This window comes from Muscardinus avellanarius (assembly GCF_963383645.1).
Source record: "Muscardinus avellanarius genome assembly, chromosome: 11".
Lineage (NCBI taxonomy): Eukaryota > Metazoa > Chordata > Mammalia > Rodentia > Gliridae > Muscardinus > Muscardinus avellanarius.
In genome coordinates this window covers 41,858,583-41,881,189 of record NC_137797.1, presented here as the reverse complement: position 1 = coordinate 41,881,189, position 22,607 = coordinate 41,858,583, and the positions used below count along the sequence as shown (strand labels likewise).

General features: G+C 35.4%; 1 protein-coding gene across 4 annotated transcripts in view; it reads right to left on the bottom strand.

Moving 5' to 3' along the window:
• Positions 1 to 22,607, bottom strand: part of PPP1R12A (protein phosphatase 1 regulatory subunit 12A) — a gene marked incomplete at both ends in the record, with an annotated part of 143,374 nt that overhangs the window by 73,812 nt on the left and 46,955 nt on the right. For all 4 annotated transcript variants that reach the window (XM_080706416.1, XM_080706418.1, XM_080706419.1 and 1 more), the window contains one exon: positions 12,319 to 12,449. In XM_080706416.1, the coding sequence (XP_080562542.1) occupies positions 12,319 to 12,449 (131 nt within the window). The remainder of the gene's footprint in view (positions 1 to 12,318; positions 12,450 to 22,607) is intronic.

The window sequence follows — 22,607 nt, the reverse complement described above, 5'->3', positions numbered from 1 at the left end:
CATGGCATTAGTTTTTTATCTACTATGAGTAATCTCCAAAAGCCATTCAAAGGCTGTCTGGGTAAAGAAATCCAGAAGCCTTTATATTTTGCAGATTTGGGGTTCAGCTTTCACTCTGAATTTTTTTTTTTTTTCCACACTGGGGATGAAACCCAGGAGCATTCTACATTCGAGCTACAATCCCAGACCTATTTTTTTATTCTTTATTTTCGAAACAGGGTTTCACTGAGTTGAAAAGGGCCTCACTAAGTAGCTGAGGCTGTCCATGAAGCATGATCCTCCTGTCTCAGCCTCCCAAATGCTGGGATTACAAGCATGTGCCACTACGCTCAGCTTCACCTCTAAATCTTGATCCCTGTATGACATTAACTGAAACATTTGAAGCCTAATTTAGCCTGTGTTTAAATGTTATTAAAATTAAAATCCAAATATGTTTTATCATGCAACACCATCACATTTAGAAAGTAACATTTAAAATAATGTGAAAATCAATGGTCTTTAAAAAATACAGATTATCTGGAATCTTAGAAGCTCACTTTGATGAACCCTTAAGATATGGTAAACAGATGGCTACAATCAGGACAATAAAAAGCTAGAATAGTACAAGTAGTTCATGTGACTACTAATTAGGAAACATATGTGATAGTTAAGATTTTTGACAAGAAAGAAAAAGTAAAAACAAAAACAGTACCACCAACATCCTTTGCATAAGGAACTCAAACTAAAAAGTCAGAAGACTGGGCTGTTCTCATATAGACAACTCAACTGAATACTTTAGGATAAAGAAAATTAGGCTACCAGTATGGAGGTGCACACCTGTAATCCCAGGAACTGTGAGGCTGAAATAGGAGGATCATAGGTTCAAGAACAGCCTCAGCAATGTAATGAGACTCTGAGCATCCTAGGGAGATGTTATTTCAAAAATAAAAAATAATAAAATGGTTGAGATATAGCTAGAAAGTAGAATGCCACTGGGCTCAATCCCCAGCATAGAAAACACACACACACACACACACACACACACACACACACACACACACACAGTTTATATTTTCTTAACAATGGCTTTTTCAAATACTATTTTGGCCAACCTAGGAGATGCCAACTAATATAGGATGCAATTCTTAAATTGTAAAAATAAAAATACTATACTGACAAGTTTGAGATTTGTGATACTACAGCAACTAGGATTTGGTAAATAATTATGTATAAAAAATAAGCCTCAAAATCAAGATATAAACTGGGTGTGGTGGCATATGCCTGTAATCCCAGTACTTGGGAGGCTGTGAAAAGATCTGAGACAAGAAGATCACAGGTTCCCAGCCAGCCTCAGCAACTTAGTGAGGCCCTCTGCAACCTAGTGAGACTCTGTTTCAAAGTAGAATATAAAAAGGATGGAGTGCAGCTTGGACATTAAATACCCTGGGTTCAATCTCCATTTCCAAAAATACATACGAACATACATATACATGCCAAATGGATTTTCTACAAAACTATGTGCATGTGCTAACTGTAAAATGTAATAGGAGATAAAAAGTTGTTAACAAAGTTATTGGCTGAAACTTGGATCTGGTATACTAGTTAAGCAGGGAGGAGTCTATTTTATGTTAACTAAATTTAGAAGACAAATACGTTTGATAGTCTATTATCTTTTGCATTCTGTAAAAAACTAAACCATAGAAAGAATTATTTTAAAAAGGAAGTATAATCTGGGCATAGTGGCACACGCTTGTAATTCCAGTACTTGGGTGGCTGAGATAGGAGAGTTGTAGGTTCGAAGCCAGCCTAGGCAACTTAGCAATACCCTGTTTCCAAATAATAAATAAAACTGGGCTGGGGGTATAGCTTGAAAGTAGAATGCCTCTGGGTTCAATCCTCAGTGCCCCCCCCCAAAAAAAATAAAAAAACAAAAGGTAATATGTTCATTTACATTTTTTAATGCTTTAATACAAATACTGCTTAGGTCTAGGGATGTGCCTTGGGGGTAGAGTGCCTGCCTATCAAATGTGAGGCCCTGAGTTTCTTCCTCAGCCCCCAAAGAAAGGGTGGAGGAGAAGCTAAGGAGAGCACAGCGAGTAAAGAAAGAGACAAAGAAAAAGTAATTAAATTAACAAGACCTGAAATTTATTTTCTTACTGTAGGAAAACTATATTAAGTATTTTTTAACATTATATAAAATAAAAAAAGGGCAGCAATACAGCACTATAATAGTTATTTCTTGAAAATACACATAAATTACTCAAAGCCATTCTAGGAGGGAGCAATTATGAAACCTATGCACTATGAACTTTTCAAAGATAGGTTATATAGGCTATTTTCTTTGCAAGCCTCTGGGCAACAAAAACCACAGAATAAGTATGAATAACCTTATGTATCTTTAGTGTCAATGCACTTTCTCATTCATTTTGGATGATCAATACCACAATGAAAATTAGAACCAATTAACCAATTTTTTCCTGAATTAAAACTCCTCTATTGTGGCCATACCCTGTAGATAACATTATTATTATTTTTTTTTGGAGGAAATTTTCCATTCATCTTGCCCAATGGCCAGACTTTTATTTCGAGATATAATACAGTCTACTTGGTCCATACCTCAAACTATCAGCCATTGACTTCTTGAAACATTATTTTGTTATCTGTGACTCCTTAATGTTATTCATGTCTTCAACCCTTATGATAGTAAGATGCTTATGTAAAGATGGCTATGTGAAAATATGTTTACCACAACTGCCAATTGTCATGAATCTGTTTTTGAAGGAATCTTTTGCCACAAATTCCACACTTCAATGAAAATATATGGTCTCCAAAGTCTCAGAAAAAATGGCTACTGATATTACTGGAATCTGATCCATACTATGGTTGATAACTATAATTTCTGTCTGTAAATATGCAATCATTACTTTTTTTTTATAGCACTGGAGATTGAACCCAGAGGCATTTTACCTCTGATCTAAACCCCCAAACTGATTTTCTTATTTGGAAACAGGGTCTCACTAAGTTGTGGAGGCTGGCTTCGAACCTGTGATCCTCCTGTCTCAGCCTACCAAGTCCTGGGATTACAAGTGTGCGCCACCATGCCCAGCTTGCAAATATTACTTTTAACTGAATCCAATATAGCCTGGAGGTCCATGTCATTCCTTGCAAATGAAAATTTCATCGTGACCATCCTCTATAGAAGAAAATGTAGTTTCTGGTATCATAGATCCACCAACCTGCTACAAACCATCTGGAAATTGTTGGTGATGGTTCTGCCCAAACTTTGTTGCACAGCGCAGCTTGGCTCTATTATCTAGCTAACAGACTACATATAATATTTAGCCTCTCCATGGTTTCAAACATGCTCAGATAAATCACAATGTTTCCAACTTCTGCTTCTGGGTCACTTCTTGGTGTGCATACCCAGAACATTGAGTCTTGAATAGTTCAGCACAATATGCTTGATTAATTCCCCTTTACTGCACAAGTGGCGGAATCAATTCTCCTTTACTTTATGCAGAAAAATTTCCTATTAAGCAACACAGTATTTTGACTTTGGTTTAGTATGTTTTAATATAAGTATAAAGGGAAGAGTTCTTCCACTGAATACATCTGAGAAACAAATTGTTCCACTAATCTGATAACAAATGACTGACAGTAAAGAATCCAAACAAAATTATGACCTGAAACTTTTGAAAAATTTCCTTAAAATAACAGTTCTTTCCTTCCAGCACTTGATAAATATGCTACTTCTTTTAGCCTTCATGCTTTCTTCCCCCTCCACCATACTTCACCATTTTCAATAAAGATCAGGCTTAGAGACTGGGCTGAGGTATATGTGGGGTAGGCTTTCTATTTTACTCTGCTTCCTCTGTCTCTAAGAACACAGTCTGTGTTAAGCACAAGGAGGCTCCTCCATGATTTCTGATAAAAGAGAATCTGCTGTCATTCAATTGTTTCTCTTTCTATGGTACCGGGTTCTCTAACTGCTTTCAAGATTTTTTGCCTCTAGTTTTCAGAAGTTTACATATGACATGCCTTGGTGTAGATCTCTGGTTCTGGCTCTCTACCTCTTTTGGTATGGAGCTCGGTGGCTGCCAAATTTGGGGAAGGACTTTAGCCATCACTTCTTTGAATACTTCTCTGGTCCTGACCTCTTTCTCCAGTTCTGAGAAGACTCTGAGGGTATAAAAGTTCTTCTATTATAGTCCCACAGGTGCCTGAGCTCTGTTCACTTTATTTTAGTCATTTTCTCTCTGCTGTTAAGATCTAGCTATTTCTACTGCTGTATCAGTTTACTGATTCATTCTTCTATCATCTTTCACTGTGCTGTTAAGCCCATGCATGAAGGATTTTTCCTAGGGTAGGGGGAATTGAATTTTTCAGCTTTAAAATCTCCATTTGGTTTCATTTCTTTGCAGACTTTTTTGCTTATTTTCTATTTTTTTCATTTGTTTCAAGTATGCTCATCTATTGAAGCATTTTTGAGGATAACTGTTTTATAGTCTTGATATTAATATCTCTATCATCTGGCATTGGTTTTACTCTTTTGAGATCTTCAATCACAGTTTGACAATTATCATTTAAAATTAAACTTTTTGGCTGCTATGCTATGAAATTCTAATCTTACTTAAATCATCTGTGTTAGCTGGCTTTGACCCTGACCCAGCAAATAAAGGTAAGATTCTCTATCAATAGTGCAAGGTAGGGGTTCTTTTATACATCTGAGCCAAAGGGAAGTTTTGCCTCTCCATCAATCCTCTGTTGATTCCTTCCTGGATGAGAGGTATGCAAGCACCTCATTACTGCACTCCATGTGACCTCCCTGACATATTGGGGGAGAAGGGCGAGGTTATGAAGGAAGGCCTCTTTAAATCACAGCACAAATGAATAAACATTTAATTTATTTATTGGTGTATTCCCTCTCTACCAGGCCTCCTTTGATATCACCCAGGAGGAAGAGACAGAAGCTTTGCTTTACTCCTAGGTAGGGATGAAGCCTCGGGTTCCCAAATGGTCTTCCTCCCACTGACACTGGAGGTGGAGGGAAGGCTAACTAGCCATTTTATGGGGATAAAAGCCCTAACTCTGTACCTGACCTAATTTGATACCATTCTAGTAGGGGTGTTAGTATATCTCATTACAGCCTGGTCCCTACCTAACATTTGCTAGTGGGGTGAGAGTATGAGCAGGGTGTTTTTTCTATACTGCATGGGATAAAATAATCATTTTCAAAAAATTTTCTTACTAGATTGTCCTTCTAGCATTTGGCTGAAGAGATTGGCCTTTTGTTGAAGCTTCTCCTTCTCCTTCTTCAGTCTGTACCTACTGGCATTTCTGGGTTATTTATTAGCTTCTTTAGCTCTAACTGTGGGATACAGCAGGTTAAAAGAAAAGCCAGGAGACTAAATCACTGTGTTGTTGTAGGTCTTGAGATTTCTATTTGCTGACTTTTCTCCATTGTTCTTGTGTTTATATATGTGGTTTAGGGTTTTTAGTTGCACTTAACAGAATAGGGGAAAACTGTATCTATTCTATCTTCCTAGAAGCAGAAACTATCTGTTCTTCCCTTTTAATTGTAAAGAAATTGTGACATTTATAACATATCCATTAAAAAAATTTTTTTTTTTGGCCAGGGGCACTGGACTTCCAAGCTACATCCTCAGCCCTATTTTTTAGTCTTTATATTTTTTGAGACAGTGTCTCACTGAGTTGTGAAGGACCGCTAAGTAGCTGAGGCTGTCCATGAACCATGATCCTCTGGTCTCCGCCTCCCGAATGCTAGGACTACAAGTGTGTGCCACCACACCCGGCCTCCCATTTTAACTTAAAAAAAAAAAAAAAACCTTTCTATTTATTAAAATGCAAAAAATATTCTTAATATAAATAATGTTATTAGTTAAATCTACTAATATCTTGCTAAGTTTCTGAATAGTTAAAAAATCATGATACTATGCTTATGCTATAATTTTGCAATACTCAAAACCAATATTATGGTTTGGATATGGAATGTCCCCCAGAAAAGCTGACATGATGGCAAGGCAAAAATGTTTAGAGGTAGAATAAGTGAATCAGCATTCTAAGCTTAATCCACTGGCTAGTTAATTTGGCTAGGCTAAATCCACTGATGGATTAATAATCAGAATGAATTACTGGGTGTTATCTATAGGCAGGTGGAGCACAGCCACAGAAGACAGTTACTAAGGATGTGACTATCTGCTCCTGCACGTTTCTGTCTCTCCCTCTATTTCCTGGTTGTCATTAAACGAGTAGCTGTCCTCTGCCATGCCTTCTGTCTTGAAGCTGGCCACCCATGGACTAAAACTCTGAAAACATGAGCCAAATAAACCTCTCTTCTCTAAGTTCCTCTTATCAAGTATTTAGGTCATGGAAACAAAAAGCTAACTACACCAATCTAATACATGGCAAAGAGACTGGGTATTTAGATTTGTTGGGGTTTTTTTTGGGGGGGGGTGGTACTGGGGTTCCTGGAAACCCTTCTACCTCTGGGGTATGCTCCCAGACCTATTTTTTACACTTTTATTTGGAAACAGGGTCTCTTAACCCAGCACGCTGGTTACCTGTGTGATCCTCCTGTCTCCGCCTCCCAAACGCAGGGATTACAAGTGTGAGCCACCACACCCGGCTCGATTTGTTATTTGTAAACAAACAAACAAAAAATTAATACTGTTAGGAAGTATTTAAATTCTTCTATTCATAAAGCAAGGCTCATGATTCTGTCTTTACTATTTTCTATTTCTCTCAATTGTTCCCCATAGCAGTGCCACTAAACTTTTTTCATGTATTAACTTTTGAAAAATGCACATTTGTTTAAAAATCACTTACATCTACTATTCTTACTTTATTATTTCAGCTTCCAATTTCCAGAGGCAAAATCCTATTCATCTCTTAATTAAATCTAAAATGCACATATCCCCATATCTTAATATTGCTGAAATATGCTATAACCAATGGATCCTAAAGTCAATGATGTCTTACAATCAATGCTGGTCAGGAGCAGACATGACATACCTGTCACTATCATCCACATGTGACATCAGTCATAGCTAACAATATTGTTTTCACTTCTGCTGAGTTATGCACATTACTAGAATCAGAGTTGTTAATCTTAACTGCTATTTAAAATGTCTTTCTGAAGTTTGTCTTGAACACTTGTTGATACTATTAAGACCAAGAAAGCAGCCAGGGTTGGGAGTGTACACCTGTAATCCTAGTACACAGTAGGCTGAGACAGGGGGATTGCAGGTTTGAGGCCAACCTTAGCAACTTTGTAGGAACTTGTTTCAAAGTAATGAATAAAATGGGTTTAAATTTCTAGTACCACCAAAAAAAAAAAAAAAAAAAGATTATGAAAGCACCCAAATCAAAATTTACAGAATTTATGTATTTCAATACTTAAAAGAAATACCAAAGCCAAAATATAAAATGCTAAGCAATATTGCATCAATACTACTTTAAACAACACAAAGAACAATACTATGTGAAAATAATCTATGGAATAAAAATGAACAAGTATTAATATTTTCCTTTTTATGGATGAGTGAAAAGAGGCTCAGAGAGGCTGGTAATTTACCCAAAGTTAATAGCAATTCCTCAACAGAATTAAGATTTAAACAGAGTTGTGTGATTCCTGAGGCTAAGCTCTTAACCACCATATTACCATGCTTCATGTGGGTGTAATGGTGAAGTTTATTTTCTTAATATTGGAAAGGATTTCTGAAATTCTTAAAATTTCTATTTTCAAATTTCTATTTTGACAAGAAGTTTATTTTCTTAAAATTGGAAAGGATTTCTGAAGTTCTTAAAATTTCTATTTTCAAATTTCTATTTTGACAAGCATCAAAAATAGCTGCACTGAATTTCAGACAAATCTGTAGGTACAAAGACCATGAAGCAAGATGCCTAGTTGTTTAAAGCCTCAGCAAGGAGAACTTTGTGGCTACAATAGAAAGACCAAAGGAGAGTATGAGATGAAATGAGAAAGTCAGAGATGACGGGAGAGAAAAATCATACCATTAAAGCCATCAGAACTCTGGGTTCTACCCTGAATACAGAATACATCTATTGGGGGGCTTTAAATAAAAATGTGTTGTTATCCAGTTTGAAATGTTTTGAAAGGATCATTTCAGTTGCTGTGAAGAAAACAGATAAGAGGAAAGATGACAGTTAAGTGTAATCATTTGCACTTAATTCCAGTGACGAGAAGAAGCAGGGACAGAGAGAAATATTTAGCCAACTAAAATGGGCATATTTTGAAGGCTGAACCATTAAAAATTTTGAGAACTCTACTGGATGTTTATGAAAAAAAGGTTATAAAAAAGGTTATAAAGAGGATCAAGCCATAAATAAGCCACCAAAATATTAAAGTTATCATCATATCCTTAATTAGCCGAGTCTAAAATGATCAAGTGACAGAGCTAATGAAGCTTTTTCCATGCTGCAAATAACACCATGAAAATGTCACTGAATGAAATCCTACAAACATTTTGAGATATTAAATTTTCATTCAATAGCAGTGTCAAAATTATGCCAAACACACAAAAAATTAAATGTACTAACTAATCAATATTTTATTTCATATCTTGTGAAACCACATAATGCAAGTCTAATACAAAATAATTTTCCTCTTATACTGGCAATAATAAAGCAGCAATTTAACAAGACATTTCAAAATAAAAAATAAAACAGGCTGGTGGTGTGGCTCATAGGTAGAATGCTCCTGGGGTTCAATACCCAGTACCCTCCCCCGCAAAACCAAAATATAACCCAAAATATTTTTTAAAAAGACATAAAAATTCCTGTAATACAGAAAGAAAGAACCTCAAGACTAAAACTGCGATTCAATTAAACAACATTCATTGGTTAATTAAGAGGAACATGGAGTATAAAGAACAATAAAGAGTATCTCTAAGTTCCAGTATATAGTGATCTCCACAGCAGACTAAGCAAAACAGCAAAGGGAGAAATACATGTGATCATCGCTTCTATACAAAGGGTAGGACTATTTACTTTAAATAATAATATTTATATTAAAAAAGAAAGGTAAGATAGAGTAAAACAGATGCCTATAGGGCTAGAGAGAAAACAGGGTGGTAAAACAGTTATTTTTTGGAACCTGGCATCTTATATAAGTTTTAAAAACTAAAGTAAAAGCTAAAGAATTAAAATTAAAGCAATGAACCTAATGTCATGTCTCCATGGCAGCTTAACCAACAGAAAATAACTATTCCAGTGAATCCAACACTTAATAATGAGACATTATAGTCCATGTGTAACAACCTAAAGACAAAACAACTTCTCCAGTGGGAACTCAAATTGCTTTCAGTAACCACATTTTTGGTGGTGGTAACAGTATTATATTCAGACTAGTTTATGTATAATGAATGGTGAAGCAAATTAGTAATTACGTATTACTTTAATTCTACAGTTTCTGGCAATGGAGAGAGGAAGAAAGAAGTAGTGATACAAGATAGAAAGGTTAAAGAAAAATGCTTTGGTGCTGTTTTTGAACTAAAATCAATGACCAATCCAGCAGCAGTGATCACTCTTGGCACCTATTACAAAGAACTGTAGAATTTAGACACTTAGTATAAAATATAAGAGATGAGCCTGAAACAGATAATAAAGAAGCTTTTAAAAATCATTTTATCTAGTCCAAGAAATCTGAAGCTAACTGAAAGAGACTCTCAATGACTAAAGATTGTACAATTTTCCAATCAATGTGATTAACTGCAATGGACTAAAACACATCAAGTATGTCCAAATGTATGTGTTCCTAATGTTATTTAAATTGAAAAAAATTACTCCCTGAAGTACCTTGTTTAGTGAACCACCTTATTATTTTAAAATCCAGTACATAAAGATGAGGAATAAAAAATATATCTTATAGCCGGGCTGGTGGCGCACGCTTGTAATCCCCACGCTTGGGAGGTGGAGACAGGAGGATCGTGCAGGTTCGAAGCCAATCTTGCTGGCTTAAGAGACCCTGTTTCCAAATAAAAAAAAAAGTATAAAATAGGTCTGGGAGTGTAGCCCGGAGGTAGAAGGGTTTCCAGGAACCCTAGTATCAAAAAAATAAATAAAATAAAAAGAAAAAAAGGAAAAGAAAAAGATAAAGAAGAATATATCTTATAGTTCCTATAAAAATTGTGATGGAGGTAACCAAAAAGTAGATATAAAGTTTCTTTCATTAAAAAAAAAAAAAAAAAATCCACCGGGCGTGGTGGCGCACGCTTGTAATCCCCGCGCTTGGGAGGCAGAGACAGGAGGATCACGCAGGTTCGAAACCAGCCCTGCGTGCTGGCTTAGGAGACCCTGTTTCCAAATAAAAATGTAAACATAGGTCTGGGAGTGTAGCCCAGAGGTAGAAGGCCTTCCAGGAACCCCACTACCACCACACACACACAAAAAATAATAATTATAATAATTCAGTTAACTTATGGATATACAGCTATAATTAATTGCTGTTGAATGGAATAATAACTTACATAGTTTACTGGGCTTTATAATAATTTATCTATTCAAAATATAGGTTTTGTATTCCTTACCTTTCTGAAATGACTGCGATAGAAAATATTTAAGAATTTTTTGGATTTTGGAATATTTGTATAGATTTTTACCAGTTGAACCTCTCTAATCCAAAATTTAAAATATGCCAAACTCAATCAGAATGATTTGAGTGTCATGTTAGTGCTCAAAAAATTTGGGGTTTTACAGCATTTCAGCTCTAAGATTTTAAGATTAAGGATGCTCATTCTATGTTATGGTTTAGATTTAAAATGCCCCCCAAAAGCTCACGTGTTGGTAATGCACCTAGGTTTGCAGGTGGGACATGGCTTGAGGGGGTAGATCCCTGACAGCCCTGGGAACTGCATCTATCCTAGCTGTGATCCCATCCTCACTTCTGCTCCCACTGCTACAAACTGCATATCCTTTCCTTCTCTTCCATGCCCTAAAGCCCCACTGTCAAGCCATTCTGTCACTGCAGGCCAGCAGACCATGACTGACCTCTGAAACTGCCTACAGAAAAGTGGGTAGGTTGCTAAAAACTCAAAATTCCAATACTCCATCTTTCAGAAAATTAGTAGTTACCCTACAGACAATTAAACTGCTTACCATTCCTTATACTTACAAATTTACTGGAATGCAATAAGCAGATATTTGCTTGGTTCTTTCAAGAGAGACCATATTCACATTACTTTTATTATCCTACTTTATTATTGTTGTTAATCTCTTGGTGTATGCATATTATAAATTAAGACTTTATCATGGATATATATAAATAGGAAAAACAAAGTATATATAGAGTACAGTGGTATTGCAGTTTCAGGCATCCACTGGATGTCTTGGGAGGTATTTAGTAAAGATAAGCAGTTATTACTGTACAGGGCAGAGCTGACACATTCAATATTTATTAGTTGATAAGCTTTGATATAAACAAAGAGATAAACTTTATGGTATAAATAGTAAAAAAAATAATTTGATAAAAAAACCCACATTATCTATTTCTCCATGTAAAATGTTTGAAGAATTAGATTTTCTTGGAATATACCAACATGTTTAGAATATACTATTTCTCACTAAATGTTCTAAAAAACATAGTTTAGAAAACAATCATGAAAAACTAAGCCAAGAAGGTGCTTTAGAGAACTATGTATCATATTCTCCCTTTACCAGAATAACACAAATGAGAATTATTGTTGACTTCTAACGATTCATGATCATATAGTGAAGGACTAGACTAAATATTAACCCTGAATCATTCTTCAATAATATAGATATGCTCATAAGGAAAGATGGGGCCAAGAGTGGTGCTGCACGCTTGTAATCCCAGCGCTTGGGAGGCTGAGACAGGAGGATCACACAGGTTCAGAGCCAGCCTCAGCTAATTAGTGAGGATCTCAGCAACTCAATGAGACCCTGTTTCTAAATAAAATATAAAACAGGTCTGGGAGTATAGCCCAGAGGTAGAAAAGCCACTGAGTTCCACCCTCAGTACCACAAAAACAAAAACAAAAAACAAAAAACAAAAAACAAAAAAAAAACAAAAAAAAAAAGGAAAGAAAAGATGGGGATGGAGAAAGTGTGCAATTACTGATATTAATGCAAAATACCAAAGGCAAAGACAATGGAAAACAAGACAAGACACTAAGAAATTAAACATTTGAATACCCAAGAACTATTTTTATCCTAGAAAAAATAATTTACATAAATTAAGATAAAAAAGGGTTTACTCATTAACCATTAACAATGATTTCTATAAAATCTCAAATTTTAAAATTAATATTGGGATAGAACTAAAACACAGAACTGGCTTACTCTGCAATATCGAGATATCCACAGGAAGCAGCTGCATGTAGTGGTATCCAGCCTTCATTATCAGGTTGATTAATATTTGCTCCATTTTCTACCAGAAACTTCACCATGTCAACATTGTCATCAATGCAAGCCTAAACACAAAATAGAAAAGATGACTGGTAAAAAAACAAAAAAAAAAAATTGAATCAACACTCCAAATAAAATATTAATCAAATAAAATTTCTACTTTATAGATTTTATAATTATTGTAATTCTTCTGTAGCTATCTTGATTCTACAGCTAGCAATAAAGAGATTGATAGTAACAACACTGTGAGAATCTTTGCTTAGATACACATACAACAGTATTGTGACTATTCTCTTTATAGAAACCCAACTAGGAAAACATAATTATGATAAAATATTGATATAAAAACAATCAAAATAATATAATTAAGTACCAAAAATAATATCCTCTATAGCAGTCATTCCCAAAATACAATCTGTTGAGAATTGGGGGTGGGGGTGCAAGTTCCTTCCAGAAAATGAACAAGATCAAAACAACTTTCAAACTAATACTCTAAAATATTATTTCACCTTTTCACTTTGTTGACACATACAAAAGCAATAGTAGTAACACTGAATGTGTTTCAGCACAAATCAAGGCAGCGGCAGTCTTGAAGAAAAGTACCTCACCTACACAAAAGAGCTGCAAGCTAACCTAGCAACTTTTCCAGAGTATATTTTTTTGGGGTTTTTTTTTTTTTTGGTGGTACTGGGGTTCCTGGAAGCCCTTCTACCTTCGGGCTACACTCCCAGACCTATTTTTACATTTTTTTAAATTTTATTTTGGAAACAGGGTCTCCTAAGCCAGGACACTCAGCTGACTTCGAACCGGTGCGATCCTCCTGTCTCTGCCTCCCAAGCGCAGGGATTACAAGCGTGTGCCACCACACCCGGAGAGTATATTGTTTTAATGTAAATGGGAAACAATGTTGAGTCTTATAATTTTACAGTGTTACTCTGTAACATGGAAAGTTTTATTTTCAGAAAATTAATATTTTAAATCCTTGGCTTTTTATCTGTAATACTATAAATATCAGTACACATGAATACATTTGTTGTTTTGTCAGGAATGCACTGTTCCAAATGTAAGCATGCTGATTTTTTTTTAATCACACAAGTCTCAATGTAGATGTTTTTCTCAGCCCATCCTTTTAAAGTACTTTGTACTACTGTATCATTGCCAATAACATAAACATCCACAATTAAATTTATTTTCTACCTTTACTAGAATATAAATGCCATAGAAAAGGAACCTTACCCATTCTAGCTCATCAGTAAGACATAACACTTAAAATAGGGCTTGGCACACAGAAAAGTACTCAATAAATATGATGTTATTTTCAAATGTGTTTTGACTATTCTTATTTATGCATGCTCTATCCAGTCACAACTAAATTTCCTTGCTGTTCTGTGATTTTTAAGCTTTGGTTCCTTTACTTATTTTCACTCATGAAATGTCTACCCTACAAGACGAAGCTTACACAAATTCATCCCATCTTTTAAGGCCTACCTTAAATGTTACTTTATCTAAGAAGCTATCTAGCCAACCGGAAGAATTATCTCTAATACCAATATATTCCATTATATTATGGCTATTTACATATATGGTTACTGATATACAACATCTTAACTCTTAGTTTTTTGCTGTGCTAGGAATCAAACTCAAGGACTCATACATGCTAAGCAAGTATTCTACCACTGAGCTATATACCTCTAGCCCTAAATCATAACTTTTTATTTAAAAGCAGTTCTCTAAATGGAACCATTTATGGAAAATATATTATGCACAATACACACATGTAGATATACATATATTAATATATATGTATATATACATATATTATGGTATATATGTAGATATACAAAACCTTTTACAAACTATTACCACATGTGTATATGTTATATAACACATAATACATATATAAATACAACATACTTTTAAATAATGCATATACATGTATATATACTATATATATTATATGTGTATTAAAAGTACTTCATACATATTTTATGGGATAGGCTATATTTATAGATATACTCTTGGAAGGTTTTCTGGAATTGGCACTACTCAGAATATATGCAGAAAAAAACCTTCATGTATTACTAGGACCTCTGCCTAAGAGTCTGAGGTCTCTGCCATAAACAAAGGTATTTAATTTTAGGGACTGGAAAAGTGGCATGAAGTCCACTTAAGGAGACTTCCCTCCCCCCCTAAATGATACAGTCACTATTTGCTCAGAGTGGTAAATGGCTTTTGTCCTAAATTAGGCAAAATGGAATATATAAGCGTATCAGATTTTGTTTCTTATCTATAATAAATATAAAACTGACATGCAATTAAGGGAATTTGGGCAGTTAACTGTACTGTTTTCTTTGGGGGGGGCAATCTAGAGATTGAAACTAGGGGTATTGTACCTCTGAAATACATCCAAGCCCCCATCTCTTCATTTTTGAACAGGGTCTCAGTTGCTGAGACTGGACTCAAACTTGTGATCCTCTGGTCTCAGTCGCCCAAGTATCTGGAGTACAGGTGTGTGCCACCATACCTAGCTTTAAATTCTTTTGAGAGCATTGTGGGAAAACAAATGTGCTACTAATATTATTTAGACATCCTTAAAATATGAAGTTAATTAAGATTCCTGACATTTTATATAGTTACTGAAAATATTAAAGATGTGTGAATCATAATAAAATGATTCTAAAAAATTTTGCTATCCATAGAGCATTATCTTCACCTACCCATCCCTTTAAAAGAGGTTTAAAACTGGATTATAATCCTGGCCAGTTTTAACTACCAAAGTCTCTGTTTATAGTCAGGAAAGAAAACTATTTTCAGGAACAAAAACACATAAACAGTAAAAGATATAAATGGCAGAAAGAGAGCATAACTGATGCGCAAAACACATAAAAAACTTAAAGGGACATTTTCTATTTAAGAAAAAGCTGGCTGATTAGATGAAAGGAATCAGTACTACTTAGAAGCAATACATAAATGGGTTATTCTGCACCTCCACTTTGCCAATAAAGTCTTTGCCTAAACATCAGCTTTTTGGCAAGGACGGTCCTGGCTACCATATAAAAATTACAAAATCTTGCCCCACTAATTTGCATTTATACTGAGTACCTGCTTCATTTTCCTCCACACTATTTATTATCACAACATACTACATATTTTTGTTTGCTTGCATAGCATATACTTACCCAATACCTAGCATAAAGACTTGATAAGAACAGGAATTTTGCTTGGTAAATGGTGGGGACTCTTGAATGAATGCAGGAGAATGCAAAGATTCAAAGAGATTAAGTCACATACTTTTTAAGCTTGAAAAAGTCACATAACTAAAAAATAAGAGAAGTGAGAGTTTAATTTTTTAAATCTTTGTGGTACTGGGGATTGAACTCAGGGGCATTCTGACTCCAAGCTATTCCCCTAGTTCAATTTGTGAACCCGTGATCTTCCTGTCTCAGCCTCCCAAGTAACGGGATTACAAGAGTGCACCACCAAACCCAGCTAAAGCTGAGAGTCTAACACATACCTCAAATTCCAAAAAGAAAAAACACCTCCTTAACACTTAATGCACTGCTTTCCCACAGATATTCATAGTTCATCAACATATTTCTCACCCCTCTGCAGTCTCAATAACAGGATATCACAATCCTAGCAACTTAATAATTGTTTAAATAAAACCAATTTTGTTTAACCTACCACAGAAGGAGAACAAATGTTTTCAATAGAATTTCCCTAAGGAAGTAAATAACAAAGTTTGTCATATAAAGCACCATAAACCAAAAATGGAAAAGAATTAAGAAAGAATCAAAGTTTTTAGTTCTGGCTAAAAATTCTAATTCTAATTAGAATTCTTATTTTAGGTCTACCACAAATTTTCTGGCTGTGCACAAGTAACTTAATGATCTTGGTCTTTTGTGTCTTTGTTATTTAAGTGGAGAAAAGATCCTCATCATATATTAAATTCCCTACAGCACTAAAATTCTTATGTACCAATGATTCTTCCTATTGTAACAAAGTATAAACAACCTGAAGATAAGGTCCCTAAATGCTCAGCACATGGGAGATGATAAATTAATACATAAATGACATTTATGTAAACATATAAATGTGTGTATATGTATATATACATACATATATGTAAAAATAAATATTAAAAATTCATCTTTTCAACTGGTAATTTTAAAAAGTTATAAGACACTTGAGAACTATAGCCATATAAGACAACAAAAAGTAAAAATTATATTGTATTAGGAAGTAAATTTATAATGTATATTTGAAATGAGCTAATGACTCACAGTGACTTGAAATAATATTAGAATATTTATAAGCATCCCAAGTATGAAGGAAGGAAGGGAGGAAGGGAGGCAGGCAGGCAGGCAGGCAAGCAAATAGATGATTATGTCAAATGGAATACAAAAAAAGAGAACTAAGGAGGAATGGTGGCAGTCAGAAGAGATTCAACACCTGAGTATATATACACAAAGCAGAATATAAGGATGAATATAAACAGGATTCAGAATAAAGACTTATTTGGCATTGAAGGTAAAGGATTTTAAGAAAAAAGAGTAATTTTAAAAGTTTTGCAGGGTGTGGTGGTACATGCTTGTAATTCCAGTACATGTGAAGCTGAATGGCAGGTTCAAAGGCAGCCTCTGTTACTTAGTGAGGCCTTCTGCAATTTAGTGAGACCTGGTTTCAAAATAGGGTCCAGTGTGGTGGCGCACGGGCTCTTGTAATCCTAGCATTTGGTAGGCTGAGACAGGAGGATCTCGGTTTACAGACAGCATCAGCTACTGCTTAGTGAGGCCCTTTGCAACTCAGTGAGACCATGTTTCAAAATAAAGAATAAACAATATGGCTAGGGGTATAGATCAGGGGTAGAATGCCCCTGGGTTCCATCCCTAGTCCCTCTAAATAAATAACTAAGTAACTAAATAAATGGGGCTAAGGATGCAGCTCAGAGGCAGAATTCCCCTGGGTTCCATCCCTAGTACTGCAAAATAAATAAATAAATAAATAAATAAATAAATAAATAAATAAATAATGTTTCTCCATGTTGGGGAGAAGATAACTACTGGGGCTGCTTTACAAACTTGGCATTAGAAAGGGCTATTCTCCTATAAGTGGAATGCTAATTTTGATTTAAAATTTTTATACTATTAGCTCAAAATGTAAAAATAGCAGCAAAAAAGCCAACAAAGCAGTTTTGTTAAACTGCTTGTTCTTTTGTTTGTAAATGTATTATATTTTAAGAATGTTTTAGCATTAGTTAAGTGCTAAACACACTGTCACAAATATACATTTACATATGAATCTCAAATTCATAGTGTATACTGTTCACAATGTTCTCCTGAACATTTATAAAGTATACACACAAAACTGGCAAGGCATGCCCATATAAATATTGTGGCTAAGAGAATCAAAAGCTAACACATGCAGCACATTATGAGACACATGACTGACTTAAAATATTTGACTAAATTTGGTCAGTTTATTAAGCCATAAAAGGAAAGAAGCAGAACCAATCAAATATACTTTCAAAATTGCATATCAAGAGCAATTACCAACAATAAATGGCTGGGTAAAGACATTTTCATCCTTTAATTCTAGGTATAGATAGCAATGTGAACTTGAACTTTACAGCAACAAACCAGTACCAAAAAAAAGTACATACAAATTTTTGTTTTTATTGTTCTATACACTTTTACAAGAAATAAGTTGAAAAGCCTGATACAACAAAGAGTTGAGTAAAAGAGGGGTACACAATGCTCACAGCTGAGTCCAAGGATTAAAGACTGTGTGTGTGTGTGTGTGTGTGTGTGTGTGTGTGTGTGTGTGTGTGTTACTGAGGATTGAACCCAGGGGCATTCTACCTCCGGGCTATACTCCCACCCCTATTTTTTATTCTTTATTTTGAAACAGTCTGAGTTGCAAGGGACTTCACTAAGTAGCTGAGGCTGTTTGTGAACCATGAGACTCCTATCTCAGCCTACTGAATGCTGGGATTACAAGCATGCGCCACCACTCCTGGCTAAAGATAAGATTTTTAGGTGGAGTCTGTATAGCTTGAAAAAATCTACATTCCACTCCTAAAATAGAAAACAAAGGCATTTATATCTCGGCTCTAAAACAGAATAAAACAATGTATTTGAAAACTAATGTAATTTAATTGAGTAAAATCACAACAAAAACTAATAGTATTTGAAATCAATTATAAATTATATTCCTTTTCATGAAATTATTTTGTTAAAAATAAAGACTTTAGAGCCAGATTACCTGAGGTTAATCCAATTCTGTCACTTACTGGTTGGGTGTCCTTGGAGATACTGCTTTTCCTGTGTGCCACAGCTGTCTCAGAAAAATTAGGATACTAATAATATCTACCTCAAAAATTTACTATGAGAAGTATATGAATTAATACACAGCACAGAGTAGTACCTATTAAACAGTTAAGTGTATGCTTCTATAAATAGTGCATGCCATAAATATCACTTAATTCTTTCCTTTTTGATATTCTTATCTAAAAATGGATTTTTATCCCTTTATAAACTTTTAAAGCTAAATGGTGAAGAACCAATTATAATCACATAAATATTCTTTTTAGTACCAGAGGTTTGGTAAAAGTCTCCTCCATCAATGACTTCTAAGGTGGTGTGTGTGTGTGTGTGTGCGCGCGCGCGCGCGCACGCACGCGCATAAAACCCAGGGGCATTCTACCTCAAAGCCACACCCCTATCCCTATGCTACTTTTTTCTTTTAACACACGGTCTCACTAACTTGTTGAAGGACCTTGCTAAATTGCTGAGAAAACCTACAATCCTTTTAAGTTTCCCAAAGTACTTGGCTTACAGGTGTATACCACCATACCCAGCTTGTGATTAGGTATTAAAGAATGCACTAAAATAATCTTAGGGATATAGCCGGGTGTGGTGGTGCACGCTTGTAATCCCTGCGCTTGGAAGGTGGAGACAAGGGGATCCTGCAGGTTCGAAGCCAGCTGCTCTGGCTTGAGACCCTGTCTCCAAATAAAAAGTATAAAAATAGGTCTGGGAGTGTAGCCCGGAGGTAGAAGGGTTTCCAGGAACTCCAGTACTACCAATCAATCATCATCATCATCATCATCATCATCATCGGGCAATCAAACCTCCTTCAAACAAAACCATTCATACAAAATGTATATAATGTAAAAGAGTAAAGCAGTAAAAAGATTTACTTGTATATAAATGTAATTATAGCAATTTAGGGTAAAAACATAATTATAGTCAATAACTGGAATGCTTGTGTCTTATCATTAGTAACAAAAAATTACTGATAGGTAAAAGACAAATTAACTCAAATACATAAATTATCTTAGTCAATCTCCACAAAAACATTTTATGTCTCTCAAGACAAAGAGCAATTGGTAGGAATGGAAATAGGAGGGTACACTAGGAAATAGTCCATGTCCTAAAACATTCAATGCAACACAAATGTCAGTGAATATGTTTTAAGAGGAACTAAACTGGACATTCAAGCAATGGTTTTACTTGATTTTTTTTTTAATTTGGAGATTTCAAAGGAGGAATTATGGATGCAGTTTATACAATAAAGTCAACTAAGACTTCCAGCCAGTACTTCAATACTAAGTAATAAAAACAAGCACTTAGTCTTGCATTAAAAGACTAGTAAAAATGCCGGGCCTGGTGGCACACACTTGTAATCGAAGCATTTGGGAGGCTGAGACAGGAGGATCACGGTTTTTAGACAGCCCCAGGCACTTAGTGAAGCCCACTGCAACTCAGTGAGACCCTGTTTCAAAATAAAGAATAAAAGTAGGGCTAGAGGTGTAGCACAGAGGTAGAATGTCCCTGGGTTTCATCCCCAGTACCAAGAAAGAAAGAAAGAAAGAAAGAAAGAAAGAAAGAAAGAAAGAAAGAAAGAAAGAAAGAAAGAAAGAAAGAGAGAAAAGAGAAGGAGGAGGAGGAGGAGGAGGAGGAGGAGGAGGAGGAGGAGGAGGAGGAGGAGGAGGAGAAGACAGCCTAAAGTATAGGAAAAAATCTGCCAGCTACTTCTCTAGCAGAGAAGTAATATCCAAAATGTATTAAAAAACTCAAAAAGCAAAACCCCACACCCCTCCACAAATAACCCAATAAATAAATAGGCAATTAAACTAAATAGATTTCTCAAAAGAAGAAATACAAATGAACAACAAATATATGAAAAAATATCCAACACTGTTAGCAAATCAGGGAAATAAAAAAAATAAAAGACTGGTAAATAAGCATGTAAAGTTTTAGGGGGTCAACTCTTCTATTATACTTAGTTGTTAAAACAAGAGTTCAGCATTGCTTTTAAGTTTTCCCACCTTTTCAGTCATCATATAAGCATTCAAAATTAAAATCTCTCCACTTAAAAAGTAACATATTCAAATGATTAAAGCACAGATTAAACACAATAGTTAAGCCATAAGAAAGTCTTAATTTAGGCAAAGAAAAGAACAAGTTTTCTGCCCTAGAGAGATTATAGGAGACAAGACTACCTGACCAAAAAAAGACACAATATATGTTTGTGGATTAAATGAACTAGAGATGGCAAATACAGGCTATAAAAAACAAATCTGACAAAAACATTTTGAGACCAAAAAAAAAAAAAAAAAGTTTCTAAGGGAAAAGTAAGCATGCTTATTTACTCAACAAACACTATTTTAATGAGAACTAAAAGCTGAAAACCAAGCCAGGCGTGGTGGCGCACGCTTGTAATCCCCGCCTTTGGGAGGCTGAGACAGGAGGATCGCACAGGTTTGAAGCCAGCCGCAGCTACTTAGTGAGGCTCTCAGCAAGTTAGTGAGACCCTGTTTCCAAATAAAATATAAAATAGGTCTGGGAGTACAGCCCAGAGTTCTGGGTTCCACCCCCAGTACCACACACACACAAAAAATTGAAAACCATATATGTATTACAAGACGTAAAAATGTCCTTTATTAATGTTACACAGTTCTGTTCCTTCCCCCTCCACACTCGCTTATTTTTGGTGGTACTGGGAATTGAACTGAGGAGCATTCTACCTCAACAGTATACAGGTAGCCCTACTGTGATGGACCTCGCTAAGTTGCTGAGGCTGTCCTCAAACCTGGGATCCTCCTGCTTCAGCCTTTCAAGTACTGGGATTGCAGACCCATGACTGGTTAGTTCTTTTTCTTATTGATAAAGATCCACAACGTAGTCATTTGAACCTAGATTTTTAGAGCCCAGAACTTTCTTTTGAAACTTAGTAAGGGAACACCATTTTACCTAGAACTGCTTTTTACCATTTAAACTGCTTACAATATAAAACAAATTGAACTTCAGCATCATTCTCTGGTGAATAATTTTTACTGAATGCCTACTACATACAATGCATAAAGCCATTCAGTTGGCAGATACAAAGACCAGCACTAGAGGGCATATTCTCCTTGTTTTTAGTGTCTGGCAGTTAGCAAGTATGTAATAAATACACATGGAGAGAATCACAATAAAATACTAAGTTCTCTTTAATGAGTGGGCATTTATGACCCAGTGTGTATACATAAAACTGTTAAGTACTGTCTGAGTCATGACACCTTTATTACTGTTTCATGTGTTTCCAGTCTTTATTCCCAACTAGATGGAGATAGGTAGGAAGGCAGGTCTTCTCACTGAATCCTATCTTTTTATCAGCTGTGGTTCGTCACAGGCTCAGCTACAGGGATTTGATCAATGAATACCCTAAGGGAAAAACAATTTTAGTTTCAGGCAAAGAAATAAAGCTTCTACTTACTATTCTATTAAAATAAATTTAAAAAGCAGGTTATAAAAGAATAGGCATATGATATAATTCATGTTACTGATATGCCTAATGAAAAATCCAGAAGTATGCATGCCAAGTTAACAGACATCTTTAAGTCAGGAAGTTATTTTCCAAAACCTTTTCTACAGTGAGGACATGAACCCTTCCCCCCACCCTCAGTACTAGAGATTGAACCCAGAGCCTTCCTTGCACATACTAGGCAAGCCCTCTACCACTGAACCACATGCCCAGCCCAAGGACATAAAATTTTACTGTTTTCTAAAACAAAACAAAACAAAACAAAACACCCACTTAGTTTTAAACGAATTGTTTCTTGATGAATTTCTTTAGTGCCCATCAAAACAGGTGGTCAATGAAGCCGGGTGTGGTAGCACACGCTTGTAATCCCAGCATTTGGGAGGGAGGATACCCTCATCTACTTAGTAAAGCCC